The 20,445-nt window shown below is 35.7% G+C and overlaps 1 protein-coding gene across 2 annotated transcripts in view; it reads left to right on the forward strand.

The window, feature by feature from the left end:
• The window catches only part of LOC101738887 (ATP-binding cassette sub-family G member 1-like), a 51,191-nt gene that overhangs the window by 8,336 nt on the left and 22,410 nt on the right, over positions 1–20,445 (forward strand). For both annotated transcript variants that reach the window (NM_001279469.1, XM_012690887.3), the window contains 1 exon segment: positions 3,132–3,249. In NM_001279469.1, coding sequence (NP_001266398.1) covers positions 3,132–3,249 — 118 coding nt within the window.

The following is a 20,445-nucleotide window of genomic DNA, read 5'->3' on the forward strand; positions in this document are numbered from 1 at the left end:
TTTAGGCGCTTTTCCCAATATATCATCCTTATCGCCATTTTAAACAGCTACCATCTGATTTCCCATTTAGCGGCTTAGTTAAGTTAATGACTTAAAACACACGAAGCGGTTGTCGTCACAACTAAAGATGCAAACTGTGTTATATATTAACTCATTTGCATTGAACAAAGGACTTTGCCCTGTGAGTAATGGCCAGAACAAAGGGGGCAGCGTCTGTTTGTTTTGTGCGGTGCCCCGATGATTGATAGCGTCGATAAAAGGGTTTTGAAATGCCTGCATTTTACATGCGCATGTTAAATTAATAATCTTCGAAAGGCTTAGCAAACGTAGGGGGGAAAAGGGGGAAATCTGGGCACCTATGTTTAAAAGCGGCATGAAGTTAATATGATAAGGATGAAGACGTTTTATGAATTGGTTTCATTGGTGATTCGCCATGTGTTAATAATTTATTAGACTATTTTTTATTATTTATTTATTTATTTATTTATTAGGCACACAATATACATTACAAGCTAAAAAAAATATACACAATAAATAACAAGTAAAAAATCTGGCTTGTAACATAAGCCATGTGCGCACGACTAGACAAGACAAATGTGCTGAGTTTGTAGACAATGTTCCTTACAACTATAGGATAAAACAACACGATAACGGAAAGTGATCTAACTTATAAATTATTATCGAACTTAATGCTGTGTAATAACTGTGGAATTTCGTGCATCATTAAATATTTCTATGGCTGTTTGTTCGTTGCAGCGATGGCCATTAAAAATAATTTAGGGATCACAGACAATAATTTTATATTTTACAGTTTACTAGTGAAAATCGACGACACTGATAAATCACACATTGATTACGTGTCAACAATGAAACACAGACTTAAACAAAAATCCTTGCAAGGGTTCTATTATAAATGAAAATGAATAATGACATTGTCGCCGGTTTTGAGCACGATTTTTCCGTCTAGGTGCAAAGAAAGAGTAGGTGTTAAAGAAAATATGTGTGTTAAAATTTCTTTAAACTTTGTTTAAAATATTGTGTTCATTTATTAAATACACTACGTGCACATTAATCTGCATTAGCGGACATAATGCCTCCTAATACATTCCTTATCATTCAACCGAAGGTGATGCAAAAAAAAAAACGTAGTAGGTAGATTGTTTCTTTATTAAATTTAATCAATAAACAAAAGTTTATTTAATTTGCGAAAACGCGTCATAACTGCTGGAGTTTCGCTAATGCACAAAAACTTTTTATATATTATTAATATATTTTATCAATCCGTGTTTTCGTTCCATTAGAACAACGATGATGATCGCATTACTGTTGTCCAATGTTCAAGGTTCGTTTCATAATTACGATATCTAGTCGGAAAATTTACAATTGACGGAAACAATAATTTTGATACTATTAAAAATATATATGTATATTTAAGAGAGCTAAAATCGTTGCCCATTTAAATAATTAGAATTACGTCATTTAATTTAAAATATGTGTTTAGTAATGTTTGTTTTACTGTTTAAGTAAATAAAGTATCATTTTTAAGAATCGTTGGTGTTTGAAATAATTCTTTGAATTGAATGTTACGTTTTATTATTCTCCGTCTTCAACGGCAAACTAGCGTCATCTTTCATCTTAGTTTCGTTAGCTTTCATCTTTCACGCTCGTGTGTTGTTGCTGCAGCTCGTGGACATCAGCTATGTCAAGTACACCGACAATACATTGTCTACTGATTTGGTCCGTCATAAAGTATCTGCGAGCCCATAATCGTATTCTCCTTGTTCTTCTTTTTGGAACTCAGCGCGCAATCTGTAATATCGCGCAGAAGACAGGAATGTTTTATTTCAAAACTACATCTATGTTTCTTTAGAAGCTTTGATACTTACCTACCGATTTACAGTTGTTAGGACCTCATGTACGTTCCTCATATACACCTCGATGACCATCATACTATTATTATCTAGACTATACTTAGCTGTGAGTTTCAATAAGTATACTTCAATATGTTTGCTGGCGGTAGGACGTCTTGTGAGTTCGCACGGGTAGGTACCATCACCCTGCCTATTTCTGCCGTGAAGCAGTAATGCGTTTGAAGGGTGAGGCAGTCGTTGGACAGTAAAAATTGAGACCTTAGAAATATTATCTCAAGATAGGTGGCGGCATTTACGTTCTAGATGTCTATGGGCTCCAAGCAATAAAAAAAAACCTATCCCAGGTCAGGGCCTAGCTGAAATAGCCCCCTAGGCTGCCAACGAATACGTAGGGAAAAAAGAATATCTAAGTTGAAAGCTCAAAAAAAACTGTAACTGGATATCTTACAAACGCTTCGTAAATGTGTTGCTACGAAGAACGTACATTACCTAAATCGATACAATAATATTTAGTTAAGTGTGTTATCTTAAGCAAAATAAATAACAAAACCCAGCTGAAATGAATTTAGAGTCGTGCTGATGTATAAACGAAATAATAATATTCTTCGTTATGGGTTTTTATTAACAATATCATCACTTATTCTGTACCATAAAGTTCTAATTTTAAGTTGCAAGCTCTCACGGATGTTTTGTATCAAAGCAGGAATTCTATGTTTTCAAGGGTAGTTTTTTTTTAAAGGGATTTTATGACCTGGTAACTAAGACCTTTTAGGTCAAGTCTTATTTTAATTTTAATGAAAACTTTTTTAATATGAGAAATGATATTATGAAATGAATTTGATTAATATGAAACATGGCAAGAAACGAAATGAAATGAGATTGACGATAAGGGATAAAATATAATCTCAGTAAAATTGTGGTCATTTACTGAGATTTTTTCAGTGGACTTTTGGGAGGATCCCGAGAAGTTACGTCCAGCGGCTTTGTTTCATTTTCTCACATTTGTGCACTTTCACAGATATTAAACAATTAATAAACCACCGTTATTACACATTTAAACCAGAAGAAACACTAAATAGACAAAATAAAACAAATCACACAACTTCACTCCTCGCGTTCCCGCCAAAAAATGCTTTCAAGGGTAGGAAACTATTGTATTACAATTAGCGTTTCTCTATCTACCGATTATTTGAATTATTGAAATCAATGCAGCATTTAAATCATACAGCAGCAAAACTGACAGAAAATATTTTTTAACAGATGTCAAAACGATCCTCAAGTCTGTTTCGGGTCGGCTCCGTTCCGGCGAGCTCACGGCCATCATGGGTCCGTCGGGTGCCGGGAAGTCGACGCTTCTCAACATACTCACAGGATACAAGTAAGTAAATGAAAATTTATATGTAGTCGTGTATAAGAATGGCATCGAAGTACAACGAAATACATTGAAACTAATATTATGAACGCGAAAGTGTGTATATCCTTTTTTCATCTCGAAACGAAGCAACGGATTGAGATGAGTTTTAATCGACTTCAAAAAAGGAGGAGGATCTCAAGTCGAGTGTTTTTTTATTTTAAGTTAAGGTTTTATTTAGGCAAGGAGAATAACATACACGGAAAACTCTTTATTTTTGTCTTTAAAAAAATAATATGACAGCTTAGGAGAATTAATTAGAACTTCTCTTTGACCACTAAGTCGCGGGTAACTACTAGTATATTTATAATAAGGTCATCGATAAAGTAGCCCTGGTACTTAACAAATTAAAGAGCGGACGGTTAGCGTGGTATGAAGAGGAGATGCATGTGAATAGGAGATGAATGGAAATGGTAGTGCAAGGTAGAGGGGGAAGAGGTCGACCGAAGAAGACATGGATGGTGTGTGTGAAAGACGATATGAGAGAGAGAGATTTTTTTTTTTTTTTTATTTTTTTATTGCTTAGATGGGTGGACGAGCGCACAGCCCACCTGATGTTAAGTGGTTACTGGAGCCCATAGACATCTACAACGTAGACGCGCCACCCACCTTGAGATACAAGTTCTAAAGTCTCAGTATAGTTACAACGGCTACCCCACCCTTCAAACCGAAACGCATTACTGCTTCACGGCAGAAATAAGCAGGGCGGTGGTACCTATCCGCGCGGACTCACAAGAGGTCCTACCACCAGTAATTACGCAAATTATAATTTTGCGGGTTTGATTTTTATTACACGATGTTATTCCTTCACCGTGGAAGTCAATCGTGAACATTTGTTGAGTACATATTTCATTAGAAAAATTGGTACCCGCCTGCGGGATTCGAACACCGGTGCATCGCTTCAACACGAATGCACCGGACGTCTTATCCTTTAGGCCACGACGACTTCGACTTCAGAGATGAGTGGGTGTTGATGAGAGATGGCTGATAGAAGAGAATGGAAGTGAAAAATTAGTTGTGCCGACCCCACCTAGTGGGATAAGGTGGAGAAAAAGAAGAAAGTCATCGATAGTTATAAAAAGGACAATAAAGGGCAGATATTGCACAGAGAGGCTACTGTGCAGTAGACTTACTATCGGAATACTGTTCGCTACTTGTGTATAAGAAAAAATATCTTGAATTTTTCGTTAGCGTGATCCAAGTTTTTTTCCGGATTCCTTCTGGTCTCTATGCATACGGCCCACCTGATGGTGAGTGGTTACCGTCGCCCATGGACTTCAGCAATGCCAGGGGCAGAGCCAAGCCGCTGCCTACCGCTTAATAGTCTCCACAAGCCTCGTTTGAAGAAGGACATGTCATGGCGCTCGGGAAACACCGTGGTGGAACGAGCTCATTCCATAGCCGGATATGATAACTACCGTTACATAAATGTTGAATAATATGGTGAATCAATCGAGAAACCTTCTCGTTTGAATGATCACCAAATGTGAAATGTTACAAATAAACAAAATTTCGGACATCTTTTTTGGTCACAAGAAAAAAATCATCGTTCACAAGTTAAAGTAATTTTTGCTTTAAACTAGTTAGAGAATATAGTTTTTCTATGCTCAAATGCATCCATCGGGACAGGCGAGAGAGTATTTTTACTAATAATAAACCGAGAAATTCCATTAAAAAATACAATGTTCTCGAAAATGATCTACATATAAATGTTATGTTTCTAAGGAAACAATGTTTTTTCTTGCCATACCTTAAACCACTAACTAACCTTGGACGATCTTGTTAAACACCACATAAAATAAAAATAACAATACAATTGTTTTCTCACATTTATCTACAAATTTTTCGATTTGAAATCCGTATTCAATTTGTCTACTTCATAATTATCAGATCGCGTATAGTTCTATATCAGAATGTTTGTGACGTATTAGGTTGTGTAGGATAAATAAGTTTTCATGGCCCGATGAAAGAACAATGGCAACTTTTTACCTGAATGTTTTAAAAGGCGTCTTAGATTAAGACATAAACGAAACATCATAATTTTATTTGCTCGTTTTTTATACGATGTTAGATTTACGTGGCAAAGTCACGAAAAAATGTTAATTTAATAAGCTTTTAATTCGATTTTTGTGTACTTCCGATTTAATACATTTGTAAAGGATGGCATTTATACTATTGGCACAAAAAAGCAATATTTTTTGATAATGAATAATATTCATAAAGTATTTAAAATGAAAATAGTAATATTAATTATCCTTTGTTACAATTAGTACTTAATTAAATAACTAAATATGTATTACTAATGGCAGCACTGCAGATGACAATGATTTTAACAGTATGACAACTGACATATATCAGGTAAAATGTTGTATAGAAAGCTGCCATTGTTCGAGTAGCTTCTGAGGCTCGGGACGACACCCGGGTGACTTGTCCGCCAACGTAAGCGGCAGCGGTTTGGCCCATGCCGAAATAGTGGGTAGTGCCAGTATGAAGGCAGGCTTCGTCTTCGGCACTAGGTGTCGGGGGTTTTGAGGGCAGTGCAATTGATTTTATTTTTTATTGCTCAGATGGGTGGACGAGCTCAAAGCCCACCTGGTGTTAAGTGGTTACCGGAGCCCATATACATCTACAACGTAAATGCGCCACCCACCTTGAGATATAAGTTCTAAGGTCTCAGCATAGTTACAACGACTGCCCCACCCTTCGAACCGAAACGGATTACTGCTTCACGGCGCAAATAGGTAGGGTGGTGGTACCTACCCGTGCGGACTTACAAGAGGTCCTACCACCAGTAAAAACTTAGTATTGCTGAGCCCATAGATATTTCGCTCTGGATAACTATTTCCCATCTTGTTAGGCCATCACGCTCGGAGAGTATGTAATGCGTGCTCCCGACACGCTATTATACTCAATGATAAAATCAGAGTTATGTAATCACTTGGATTCTGTCGTGTTAAGGGTTTTCCTTATTAATAAGGATAAATAGGTTTCACATGCATCTGTATAGCACACAATATTAGTTGACGTCGGCAATTGTTTTGTGCGTGATAACCCAATCGTATATTAACCATTATGTCCATTGTCCTGTTAAAAGATAATTACTGTTTACATCAAGGGCAACAGCACGTGCTTACGAAACTTAGTATCGCTTAGTTTTACGAAAGTTATTTGTTTAAGGGCCCATTCAAAGCAATTTAATGATTCCATAAATGCCCTGATAGGCGACTTATTTATGCTTAAAAAAAATACGACTAAATAATCGTTTTTTTTTTTTTGTTAGTTTTCGTGAAACCGGCCCTTAAATACATTACTTTCCAACCACGGAAATTAATAATGCTTGTTTACGTATAATACGGATGTGCCATGTTCTGTAAATGTTTTAGACGTAACCGCAAATACAATTATTATTTATCCATATCTATACATCTATACTAATAATAATATATAATATAATATTATAAAGAGAAAAGTTTTGTTTGTTTGTTTGTATTGAATAGGCTTCGAAACTACTGAACCGATTTGAAAAATTCTTTCACTGTTTGGAAGCTACACTATTCCCCGAATGACATAGGCTAAAATCTTTTTTGAAAAAAATTTGGGATCCCTACTAAAAGTCCAATAATGTAACCTAAGGTGTAAAAAAATTACCTAAAATATTCTTTACATCGCGTGCCCTGCGAAAACTATTGATTATAGAATAAAATAATGTTCTACGACTTGTGGAACACATTATTATTTATAAGAAGTGTCGCGACAGCAACTATTATATTTATGCCGCAATAAGTATTCTTTTATTTTTTTTAAATAAAACAACGTCGTTGAACTTTTTGTTAAAGACCCGAGCGGAGCCGGAGCGGGCCGCTAGTGTTTAGAATAAATATAGCTTAAATATCTGTAAATGTATTGGTGATTATGTAAAATTATGATACGCACAAATGTGTTTTGTTTCTTTTCCTGGTGTAAGTGTATGTTATAATTTTCGCTTTTCAGTAACATTATTTTTATACGGTCGGGTTTTTGTTTATTTATTTGATTATTTAAAAATATTGTTATTCGCGGACCATATTGAAATAATATTCAAATCAAATCAATTAAAAAAAAAATTATTCAACATAAATGAAAGTACATACTTGTTGAACGTCAAAAGAACTACCGCCAATTCACAAGAACTAGCCTCCGTCCTGAGAAGAATTGGGAAGAAACTCAGCGGGCATGCCCTTTTTTTAAATAAGAAATTATTATTTATTAATTTTTTAATATTAGTTTTTTTTTTTAAATATGAATTTTTTACAATGAATATTATAACGTAACAATTACTACAATATTGAAATGCCCGGAGCGAGCAACTCATTCCCACTTTGTGCAACCTTCTAGATAATCATTGACTTTATAGTAAGCTTTATTGCACAGATGTTCTTTAATAGTTTTCTTAAACCTATGTATATGTAGGTTCTGAACATCTTGTGGGATTTTGTTGTACAGGCGCACAGACAAACACCCGAATGAATTTCGTATCTTATGTAACCTACTCATCGGCACAACAAGCTTGTGTTTGTTCCTAGTATTTCTATTATGTATGTCCGACTTTTTAGGAAACTCCTCAATATGTTTACGAACATACATCAAATTTTCAAAAATGTACTGGGATGGCATAGTGAGAACTTTAATTTCTTTAAATTTCTCCCTCAGGGATTCTACGTCACTTCCGCAACTAAAGCGGATCTAAAGATACCTCAAATGTTGAGATTCTTCAAAAGGCTTAGGCTGTAAAATGTGCTAAAGAATTAGACATACATACGCACGAAAGCAGTACTCTCCATCTTTAGTCGTAAAAACAGGATCAAAATTACTTTTAATATAACTTGTCGGATGATATTTTAATATCGCAAAAAGAAGAGTGCACTGTAGGACGTAATATCATTATCTCTCTGAGTCTGAGATGCCACATCGCTAGCAGTGACGTCATCATCCGTTTTCTCCATAACTCTCAAATGCCTTAGATTAACTGCTAACTTGTTTAGCTAACCTAAAACTGGTTAATGCAATACTAGCTCTACAAGGACCTATCACATTTTAAGTGTGCTTCAATATGTGATATTATATGGTCTACAGTCAAACCTGGATAAGCGAGAGTTCAAGGGAGCACAATCTCATTCTCGCTTATAGAGGTTTCTCACTAACCCGAGTTTCTCGCTAATGCACCCTCTGAATTTAATTTCGCGATTTCCCAGATTCAAACGCATTCACTATTTTAAGTTTATCACTTAATGGCAGTACTTTGATTTTCCGTTTTAACATGATGCAGAACAGAACTTTCCTTCGCAATTGATTAACGATAAACCGAGTAAGTCCGACAAACAGGACGGTACACAGGGACACGTGTCCATTCGAAAAGAAATCGAATAAATAACAACGTTATTTAGTTCCACGAAATAGAATAGGTTCAATATTGATGAGAAAACAATTCAAAAACAATGGTAGGAAGTTCCACAAAAGTTAAGAATGAGTCATAAAATAGCAGATGTTAAATTTGTAATTTGTTTTTTCACTCGTTCCGCCTAAATAATATAAATAAATAAAGCTCGACTGTCGCTTTTAGAGGTACAGATAAGTAGCAGTCTCACTCACGGAGGTCCATGAGGGAAAAACGACTCTCTCTTACAGAGGTTTCTGTTTCTCGCTAATAGAGGTTTTAGGAGCTAAAAATGACGGGTCCTGGCTATTACTCTCAATTATAAGAGTTTTCTCACTTATCCAGTTCTCACTTATCCAGGTTTGACTGTATATGATAAGTACTGTTACGCCGGTAAAAGTAACGCCATCTATCGCCGAACAGTCGAAGAGATATCGAAGGATCTAGTAGCATCTAGAACGCTCGTGAAGTACAACGCCATCTATCGTCAGATAGTGGAAACACAATACTCGACTTTTGTGGAATATTCTCGATGATTATAGGGATTTCGTCTCGACTTTAAAAGCGTTGCAGAGATGGCACGCAGTCAGTTAACAATCGGAACTACTCGAAGCAAAACAGCGAACGGATCACCTGAAGCGAAGCGGAAGAAGCTAATTAAGAGTTTTAAAGTGCTTGTGAAGTGTCTTAAGTGTTCTAAGTGCTAATACAGCGTTAACTTGTAATTCAGTAGAATTTTATTTATCCCGAACCCCAGCGCGTAACAGTACTACTGAAATGACGCATTGTACGGTTTATCGTATTAGATAAATTGCATCATCATATTTCTGCAGCGTAGATCTATATAGTTAGAGGTTATATTAAAAAAAAAACACTAAATAATTGTAATACTAAATCATAATGGGTCCTCCACCTCACGTCTTAAGATGAACGACGGTTTTCGACGACGATTCACTTGTGTCTTTCGCCTTCGCTCGCGAGTTGAGATCCAAAGGACCAACACGTATTTGAGTCATCTGATACAGTAAACAAAATACACAAGGCACTACGCAACCTAATAAAAATGAATGCACAATTTAATCGTTACGTCGAACCGGTTGTGTCGTTATCAACTGGACACTGTAATGTGGGTCGCGTCCGATCGTTTGTTTCGCATCTCGATTAAACAGTATTACGCATACGCGACGGACAAACATTATGTTCCTCTCACTATTAGATTAGTTCGGTCAAAGGTCCATAATATTTAAAATCGATAAAATTGGCTTCGGTGCCGTCGATTTGATTTTTTTAAATTTTTATTGCTTAGATGGGTGGACGAGCTCAGGGCCCACCTGGTGTTAAGTGGTTACTAGAGCACATAGACCCACCTTGAGATATAAGCTCTAAGGTCTCAAGTATAATTACAACGGCTACTCCACCCTTCAAACCGAAACGCATTACTGCTTCACGGCAGAAATAGGCGGTGTGGTGGTACCTACCCGTGCGGACTCACATGAGGTCCTACCACCAGTAAACTGCCGCTTCAAACTCGTACGTGTGAAGATTGAGATGAAGATTCTGATGATGAAAGACGCCGTTATGGAAATGTAATTGAAGGAAAAGGTGATCGCGAAGACGAAAAATGCTGTAATGAAAAATCCGAATAGATGAATGCAATGATGGATAGAATGAAATATGTCAAACTAATTATACTCTATTCCAATTACGAAGTCCTATGAGACATATGTTATTATTATGTTATTGTGTATGTGAATTAATTGTATAATGATTTAGATTGATTGTGTATTTTTTAAATGATGTTTACGACCATGAACAAAAATAATTATTATTTCAAGCTAGCTGACCCGGCAGATTTCGTAGTGCCTCAATCGATAAACAAAAGACCTAAACTTTTGTATAAACTAAACTTAAAACAAACAAAAGGAATCCGTCCTATGGGGGACACATCAAAGGAAATACAAAATTGTTTGTTTTTATATTATAATTCCGAGAATTTTCATATTTATCTACCTTTGAAACCTTCTCTGGACTTCCACAAATAATTCAAGACCAAAATTAGCCAAATCGGTTCAGCCGTTCTCGAGTTTTAGCGAAACTAACGAACAGCAATTCATTTTCATATATAGAGATATAGATCGTTCTAAGAAGCGTTAAAAGGAACTTCGTAATTGGAATAGAGTATAGTGTTTCGATGATAGATATACACACAAATAGTATAGTATACTAGCTGTCCCGGCAAACATTGTTTTGCCATATATAAGATTTCTAGGGAATTTCTAGTGTAGAAACAAAAACTGACTTATTGTAAGTGTGTAAGGATGTGGTAAATGAGTGAAAGAGGCATGTAGCGCTGTGAACGTTGAGGGAATATATAATAAAAATAACAAAACCTCATTCAACCACATAATACCTCATTATAACAAACAAAAAATCCAAATAAAAAAAAAATGTTAGGGGTGGACAACCCTAATCACTTAGGGGTATAAAAAATAGATAGTAGCCGGTTCTCAGGCTTACTGAATATGCATAAAAAATTTCATGAGAATCGGTCAAGCGGTTTTGGAGGAGTATGGGAACGAACATTGTGACACGAGAATTTTATATATTAGATATCGAGAAGTGAAAGGCTATTTTTTTAAGCGACATTTTTGCAACTTTACAAGAGGAGAGTTTAAAGTTTAAATTTTGGAAAGAATATCGTAAGAAAAAAAAAACTTCTTCAGCTATCTCAATGGAGTAAACAAACGTAATTGAACTTCTATTAAAATATATTGAACTCTTGATGCTAATACCAAATAAAACTCACCTTTAGTGACCAAGATAGATGTCGCATATTAAGCTAAATGTCGCTTAAGCCTTTCATTAAAAATTTAACACTACAGTACAATAATTGTATCAATTGACATTAATATCTCATAGATGTTTCACATAAGCTACAATTTGATGGCGTAAATGCAATACAGTGAAATCCAATTGTTCTTACTTTGTTAATTTTTGGTATTAGCGTAGCCGGGCAAGTGTTATTTAGAAACAAAGCCCTTAACTACAGCAACGCGTGGCCGGGTCTTATTTTGCTAGTGTAATTATAATTTTAAGCATATCGGGACTAGTTGCAAATCAAATGTCACTTCATAGTAGGGGTAGTTTTCCAATTACAGAGTATAATGCGACTCAGTGACGCACAACGCCGAATTATGCTGAAGCTTAGTTGAGTATTATGCCGCATAATGCGCTCTTGTGCTGTAATTGGAAAACTACCAGGTACTGCATAAATGTGCTTGTCTAATTGTGAGTGAACATAGTGCTTCTGTGTATTCTTTCCCACGCTATACATAATTCCATACGTGATTGTGTTGTATTATGATCGACCATCAAGCAGTCGTTATCGTGAAGTCATAGGCAATTAAATTTATGAGCTTTTAATTATACTCGTGGTTGCCCGGTAGTCGAAATTCGACTATAGCTATAAGATTATCTATTATCTTTCTTCTTAAAACAAAACACTATGTGATTCATCTAAAACAGAGTTTTATTTATTAAATGCAGTTAATCTTTTACTTAACAAATATCAATTAATGAAATAACTATGTACTAACCTAAAACAGAGAATCGACAATTAAATGTTCATGCTTTACTGTTCTTATATTCAAATTTGAATAGTCCTTTTTACTTTTATAATTAAGCTAATTCACAAAGAGTTTTATTAAAAATGGTTGAATGTTTTTCTGATACCTACCTACATACCCAAATATTAATGGTTCTGTCAACGTCAACGTCAACACAAAGCTTACATAGTTAATTTAAATTATAAGTCTGAACATTATTAAGGGTCTATTGTCAAAGACTATCATATACCTCTATAGTAAAAAATTTCGCCAAGGCTACACTATAGATAAATAATATTGAAGACAAACAATATTAATCTATTCTCAATTTGACCACAGACTATAATAATAAACAAAAGAGTATATATGCGTGTGTGTGTGTCAATTACACGGTAGTGTGTGTCATATATTTTTTTATTGATTTAACGTATTTTTACGCATAATTAAAAAAAATATTGGCTTTCTACACTCCTTCTCTATATAAACTATAAGTGTCGAAATTTTCATACTCCTCCGTTCGTCCAATTTTCGTAAGAAGGGGTACAAAGTTTTTGCTTCACGTATTAATATATAGATTTTAAAAATCATTTTTGTTTGCGTTTTAAGTTACGAATTTGTACAAATTGGTGTGCGCTTCAAATATACTCTCTACCACCTTGAGATAGGAATCAGGACGACTTGCGTTTATTTTGTAATTATGGGCCGATAATGCGGAAGTCGGTCCGTAATAGCAGAATTATAAGTGATAGATAGATCGAAGTAGCCGAGGTCGCTTATATGTGTCTTGTGATTACTAAACGGAATTGCTAACATCATAGATCGCGTAATATTTTGTCCTTCTCCCAGCGTAGTTGCTATTTTTTATTTATTTATTGCATAGTTGGGTGGACGAGCTCACAGCCCGCCTGTTGTTAAGTGGTTACCGGAGCCCATAGACTGGTGGTAGGACCTCTTGTGAGTCCGCACGGTTAGATACCACCGCCCTGCCTATTTCTGCCGTGAAGCAGTAATGCGTTTCGGTTTGAAGGGTGGGGCAGCCGCTGTAATTATACTGAGACCTTAGAACTTATATCTCAAGGTGGGTGGCGCATTTGCGTTGTAGATGTCTATGGGCTCCTGTAACCACTTAATATCAGGTAGGCTATGAGCTCGTCCACCCATCTAAGCAATAAAAAAATAAAAAAAACATGGGGTCTATGGGCTTCGGTATAATATTTTGTATTCAAGTTTAACACTATTTGCTATGTGTATGTGCATTACTATAATTCTCATGTTGTATTTGTTATTTTAGCTGTTCTACACACACTCATGAATTTTAATTATTATTCTCATAATCCTCTCGCAGGTCTGCTGGAAGATATTTCTTAAAGAAATAAGCAGTGCCTTTCTACATAATTTTCCTATTACTCTGTACTATGTCTTCTTTTTTGTGTGTACATAAATAAATAAATAAATAAGACATCTACAACGTAAATGTGCCACCCACTTTGAGATATAAGTTCTAAGGTCTCAGTATAGTTACAACGGCTGCCCCACCCTTCAAACCGAAACGCATTACTGCATCACGGCTGAAACAGGCAAGGTGGTGGTACCTACCCGTGCGGACTCATGAGAGGCCTACCACCAGTAATTACGCAAATTATAATTTTGCGAGTTTGATTTTTATTACACGATGTTATTCCTTCATCGTGGAAGTGAACATTTGTTAAGTACGTATTTCATTAGAAAAATTGGTACCCGCCTGCGGGATTCGAACATCGTTGCATCGCTAGATACGAATGCACCGGACGTCTTATCCTTTAGGCCACGACGACTTTGCTCCTTTGTAAAGTGCTCAAATGTATAGTTTAGAATATCGTAGCTTAGGCTTTTTGTGAAGATCGTATACCGCCAAGGGAATCAGATCGCGATAAAAATAAACTAGTCACAAAACTAATAAATAACAAAACCACAAATTTATTGTATCAATAAACGAAAGATACCGTTTGTATTTGTTATGTGTGTGTTAAAAATTACACATTAATAAACCGTTAAACTGACAATGTCAATGCCAATTGCTTTTTTTTTTTTAATATATACATCATCGATCATTGAATGTTTTTTTTTTATCGAATCTTGTTTTGTTCGGGAAAACTTGAACGTGACATTTTCTTAATATGTTAAAGTCGCATTGAAATCGCTCGTTATATTAGGCCGTTTTCCAATTACAGCACAAGAGCGCATTATGCGGCATAATGCTCAACTAAGCTTCAGCATAATTCGGCATTGTGCGTCACTGAGTCGCATTATGCTCTGTAATTAACCATTACTTAATGGTAGTTTTCCAATTACAGAGCATAATGCGACTCAGTGATGCACAATGCCGAATTATGCTGAAGCTTAGTTAGCAATATGCCGTATAATGCGCTCTGTGCTGTAATTGGAAAACGGCCTTAGTCTCCAACAATGCGACTGTGGCGGTGTTCAAATTTTTAAAAACGTCTCTGTGGTGAACGTGATTTCCTTATATTTTAACCAATCGAACCAATAACAACGAATTAATTACTTAATCGATCTTTATTGTTTATGTCATTTAGAATTTCGAAAACGTCATGAGGCCATTAAAATGTTGTTTTGTATTTAATAATATGAAGTCGGTGATGAGTCTTTGGCAGACTGTGAATGAAATGTTTGAATTTTTGAAATAAAACCTTCTTTAGCACCGTTGCGATTTGAAAAGAGACATTAAAAAGAGACAAATATGTGGGATGCAGCCTTCAGACAATTAATAAAAGTTTCGCGTTTACTACTTCCACGTTTTATTAAAGCACTATAAATTAAAATTACAATCGTTTTCGTCGTGCTCGTGCTTCGTTCGTCGTCGTTCATCCATCCGTCATTCTGTCATCTCACACGTCATCCCCTTCCATTCTCGATATACCACTGCGTTCACAAACATCAACTTGCATCCATCATATCATGCGTTCAATAAAACATCATTCCCACATTCGGCCGTCCTGCACGTAAGTCTGTCCTCAGAGTTACCTTTTTATAACACTAACATCTTACAACATAGAGAAAGTTATACAAAAAGTTATAAATCATTCTTAAACAAAACAATTAACAACTATTACATTAACATCATATGACTAAAGACTGAACATATTACAACAAAACTAACTTAAAAAAAAACAAAACTCATCTTATGATAAAAGGATATTAGAACATCGTATGCTAATAAATGTAACATAATAGAACTATAACTAGGGTTAACAATATAATTCACTCATCCTTTCATACTACCAATCTTGAACTCATCCTTTCTGTTTATTCAGTCACTTAAGTAATCAGGCCACTTTTTCATAAAATCAGCAGATGTAGTAGTCTTGTTAGGGCCTTCAACTTGTGCGTCAGCCTTCTCAACATTGTATCTATTCTTTCTTTTGACCTTTACTATTCGATATGGTCCCAAAAACTTTGGTTTCAGTTTCATTCCTGTACCAAACTGAGTCCTTTTCACAGCTACTAAGTCGCCTTCCTTGTATATAGTACATTCTTTCATTTTCTTGTTGTAATTTCTTCTATTTTCTTCTTGTACTTTAAATATTTGTTTCTTCGCTTCCTTCCTAAGTTCTTCTCTACTGTCAATGAAATTGTGTCTTTCTTCTTCCATCAAAAGGTCCAGTAATTGAATATCTTCTTTCCTCTTCATTTTTATTCCAAAGAGTAATTGAAATGGGGTACTATTTATACTCCTGTGGTAAGTACTGTTGAGTGCTCTTTGAACTCGGCTTACCAACTTATACCACAATGTAGGTTTCTCAACTGAAAGTTTTGTCAGTACTGAAATTATTGTTCTATGAACCCTTTCAACCTGACCGTTTCCTCTGGGAACCCCTGTTGTTATTTTTACATGCTCTATTTCTTCCTCTTTACAGTACTGTGCAAAATCGTTACTCGTAAATGCAGTCCCTCTATCTGAAATAATTCTTATAGGATTACCAAATACTTGTTGATGTATTTCCAGCTTATTTAACACTTCTTGGGTAGATGTACTCTTTGTAGGGAACAACCATACAAACTTGGTGAATGCGTCAACAATAGTCAATATGTAATTATATTGCTTACGTGTCTCCGTAAGTGGTCCAATGTGGTCCAGGTGAAGTGTATGTAATGGTGTGTCACCCTTTTCTATGGGATTCAAAAATCCTTCTCGTTTACCTTCTTTACGGGATGCTAACAGACAAGGTATGCATGTAGCAATATAATCCTCAATCTTTTTCTCTAATTTTGGTATGTAATAATCCTTATTAATCAATTCCATTGTTTTCTTCTTTGAAAAATGACCATTATCATGCGCCCTCTTAATAATTTCAATTTCCATCTTCTGTGGTACAACCAAACAATGTTGTGGTCCCTTGCAGAGTAATCCTCCTTGCAAATAAAAGTCATTATATAGTTTACCATCTCTCAGAATATTCATAATTGCATTTAATCCGTTGTCACTCTCTTGCGCACGTCTTAAATCACTATGTAGGTCTGAAAATATAAGAGCTACATATGGGTTTCGGCTTAGAGCATCTGTGTGTTTCATCTTCGAACCTTCACGATGTTCAATAGTGAAATCATAATCTTGTAAGAACAATATCCATCGTGCCACTCTTGTACTCATTGCTAGATCTTTTTTATTCAGTGTCATTTGAAAAGCTTTGCAGTCTGTAACTATCTTAAAATGCTTTCCGTATAAATAATGTCTAAACTTCTTTATACCTTCTATTATAGCCAAAGCTTCTAGCTCATAACTTGTATATTTACTCTCATCGTCAGTTGTTCGCTTGCTCATATAATGTACTGGATGTAGTTCACTGTTGTCATCTTTCTGTAATAATATAGCCGCATATGCTATACTTGAGGCATCTGTATGAAGTTCTGTTTCTGCTTTTGGTTCATAAATTTTCAATACAGGTTTACTGGTCAACTTTTCCTTAAGCATATTGAAAACTAATCTATGTTCATTGTTAAATTCAAACTTCTTATCCTTTCTTAACATATCAGTAAGAGGTCGTGCTATCACTGCATAATTTTGTATGTATTTTCTAAAATAGGAACAAAGTCCTAAGAAACTTTGTAGTTGCTTCTCATTTCTCGGCTCAGGAAATTTAATGACAGCATCTGTCTTTCCCGATGATGGCATAACTGTTCCACCTTCAATAACATGTCCTAAATATTCCACTTTTCTTACTAATAATTGAGATTTCTTCCAGTTTATTTGTAATCCGTACTCCATAGCCAATTGTAATACTTCTCGCAATCGTGCAACAGCTTGAGCTTCATTTATAGCCGGTATCAACAAATCATCGATAAATACTATGACAATACCCCTCGTTATCAAGTCTCTAAATATTATTGAAATAAATCTTGTAAAAACTTTGGGACAAATTGATAAACCAAAGGGTGCCTTTAAAAATTCATATTGGCCGTTCATTGTTACAAAAGATGTATACTTAATAGAATCCTTGCTGACCCTTAAATGAAAAAATCCATTTTTAAGATCAAGTGCACTAAATATTCTCGCAGGTGCCAGTCTGTCAATAAGTTCATCGATAATGGGTAGCGGGTATTCATCCTTGAGCATTTTCCTATTAATTAATCTATAATCAACACATATTCTTATGTTTCCGTTTTTCTTTCTGACAAGAACAATTGGGCTAGTATATTCAGAAAAGCTTACCCGAATAACTCCTTGTTCCAGCCACTCCTTAACCTGTTTATCTACCTCATCCTGTTCTTTTGGTGAGATGCGTCGTGGTCGTTGAGCCACTGGGATGTCGTCTTTAAGTGTGATTTTCAACTCAATGGGAGCCTCTTTAGTTTGACATGGCCGATATTCATCTACTAACCTAGTCACTTCATTCCTCACATTTTCATTCATAACATGACCTACAATGTCAATAGAACATGGAAAACAATTTACCTTAAACAACCAATCATTTGGTTTCATCCATACCAAACCATCTTTCATAACTGTAATAACATTTCTTAAAAATTCATGTCCCAATATCACTTTAATAGGTATACTGTCTCTAGGAATCACATAAAATATTATATCACGATACGTGTAGCCGTCGATTTCAATGTTTGTTTTAAATTGTTCACTTGATATTACCTTTGATGAGCCTAAACCGGTAAGAACTGTGTTTACATTTTTAAAACACGTCGGAGAGCCTATTTGCTCATAATAGTCCATGGTTACTAAATTAACTTCACTACCAGTATCAATTAATGCATGAATTTCGTTATTATTACACAATTTTACTAATTTCAAAGTTTTTTTCAACACTTTACATTCTTTATTTACTTTTAAAATGTCAACCTCACTGTTATGACATTTGTCGCGCACCGTACTGTTCGCAGAGCCAATCACAGCATTCATAGCGTTGTGAACTTCGTCAGATTGATTTTCGAAAATTGTGTTCGCGCCCTCCTGCGTCGTAGCGATATACGTGTGTTTCGGTTGCTGCTCCGTTCTCGCGCTGCTAGCCGTAGCCGATGACGCTTCCGCCTTTGCCGGACATTGTGAAGAAATATGGCCGAACACGTTGCAGTTGAAACACTTTTTTCCTTGCATCTTTTTCGGGCAATCTTCACTTTTATGACTCTTTTCTCCACAGCTATAACATCGAACTTTTGATGACCATTCTCTTGTATTAGTAATTTTCTGCTCTTTTCCGTAAATAGGTTCTTTCTTCATTTTTTCTTTCAAAATCTCGTATATTTTTAATTTCTCCTTTAATTCAGCGTACGTTGTGACTCCATATAGCATTATTTTATTTATTTCTTGATCTTGTATACCATCTACAACATATTTTATAGCCACGTAGTCCGCCATTTTGCCTCGGCGTCCAAGCTCTTTCATGGCAAACATGTAGTCAATGCATGATTCATTTGACTTTTTCTTTTTAGCACTCATCATTTCGTGAATAGTCTTGGCGTCTATGGTGTCAGGGAACTCCTTACTGATGGCTATCTTTAAAGTATCCCAGCATGGAAACGTTTTTTCAGAATTTAACCACAAAGCTGCCGTGCCGGTTAATGACCGTCGAGCCACTAATAACCGTTGCTTTGGTGTCCACTCGAATATGTCACCATTTTCCTCTATATCTTGTATCCACTTTGTTACAGCATAAGTTTTGTCTTTGCCGTCAAACTTCCTGATGATATTCTCCGTTAAGTGAAACATTCCACCACGCGTTGGTCGATCGAAAATACTGTCGTCGTCATCGAAGGACTGGCTTTTTGATCGTCGTCTTGCCATCCTCGTGTATCAATCTTTTGTGATCGTCGTACACAATGAAGATTTAAATACGTCGTGTGTATATTCGTACAATTGACGCGTTGTTTGTTTCTCGTAATGGCGTCGAAACAATTATTATTACTTGCCTTTTCTTTTGGCCGATCCCGGACGAGCCCCCAAAATGTGGGATGCAGCCTTCAGACAATTAATAAAAGTTTCGCGTTTACTACTTCCACGTTTTATTAAAGCACTATAAATTAAAATTACAATCGTTTTCGTCGTGCTCGTGCTTCGTTCGTCGTCGTTCATCCATCCGTCATTCTGTCATCTCACACGTCATCCCCTTCCATTCTCGATATACCACTGCGTTCACAAACATCAACTTGCATCCATCATATCATGCGTTCAATAAAACATCATTCCCACAAATATATACATCCATAATATGATTAAGAGGGACAGAGAACTTGTTTTCGACTTATGACTGTTCGAAAGATAAATTTTGCTTTGCTGTAACAAAAAAGAATATGCACCCTAAAAAAGTATGTTCGCAAATTAAAAATAACCTTTTTATGTTTTAAAAATACGAAGTTCAGGTTTTTTTCTCACTGTAATAAGAAGATTGTATTAACGTGCCTCTGACCAGACTTCATAGTTTTAGGTCAACAGGCCAAGTGCTCCATGGGTTATTATGACAAATTATGGCTATAGCTTTGACAGATGGACAACAAATTAATTCTATAGTGGTCCCATTTATTTATTTTGACGACCCTATAAAAGTCCATTCTATAGGATAAATTACAGAAACATTCAAGCACCGGTAACCGTTATCGGTAGCGGGTCCGACGAGTAAACTAACCCACAGACACAAC

This window comes from Bombyx mori, chromosome 12, assembly GCF_030269925.1.
Source record: "Bombyx mori chromosome 12, ASM3026992v2".
NCBI classification, from domain to species: Eukaryota; Metazoa; Arthropoda; class Insecta; order Lepidoptera; family Bombycidae; genus Bombyx; species Bombyx mori.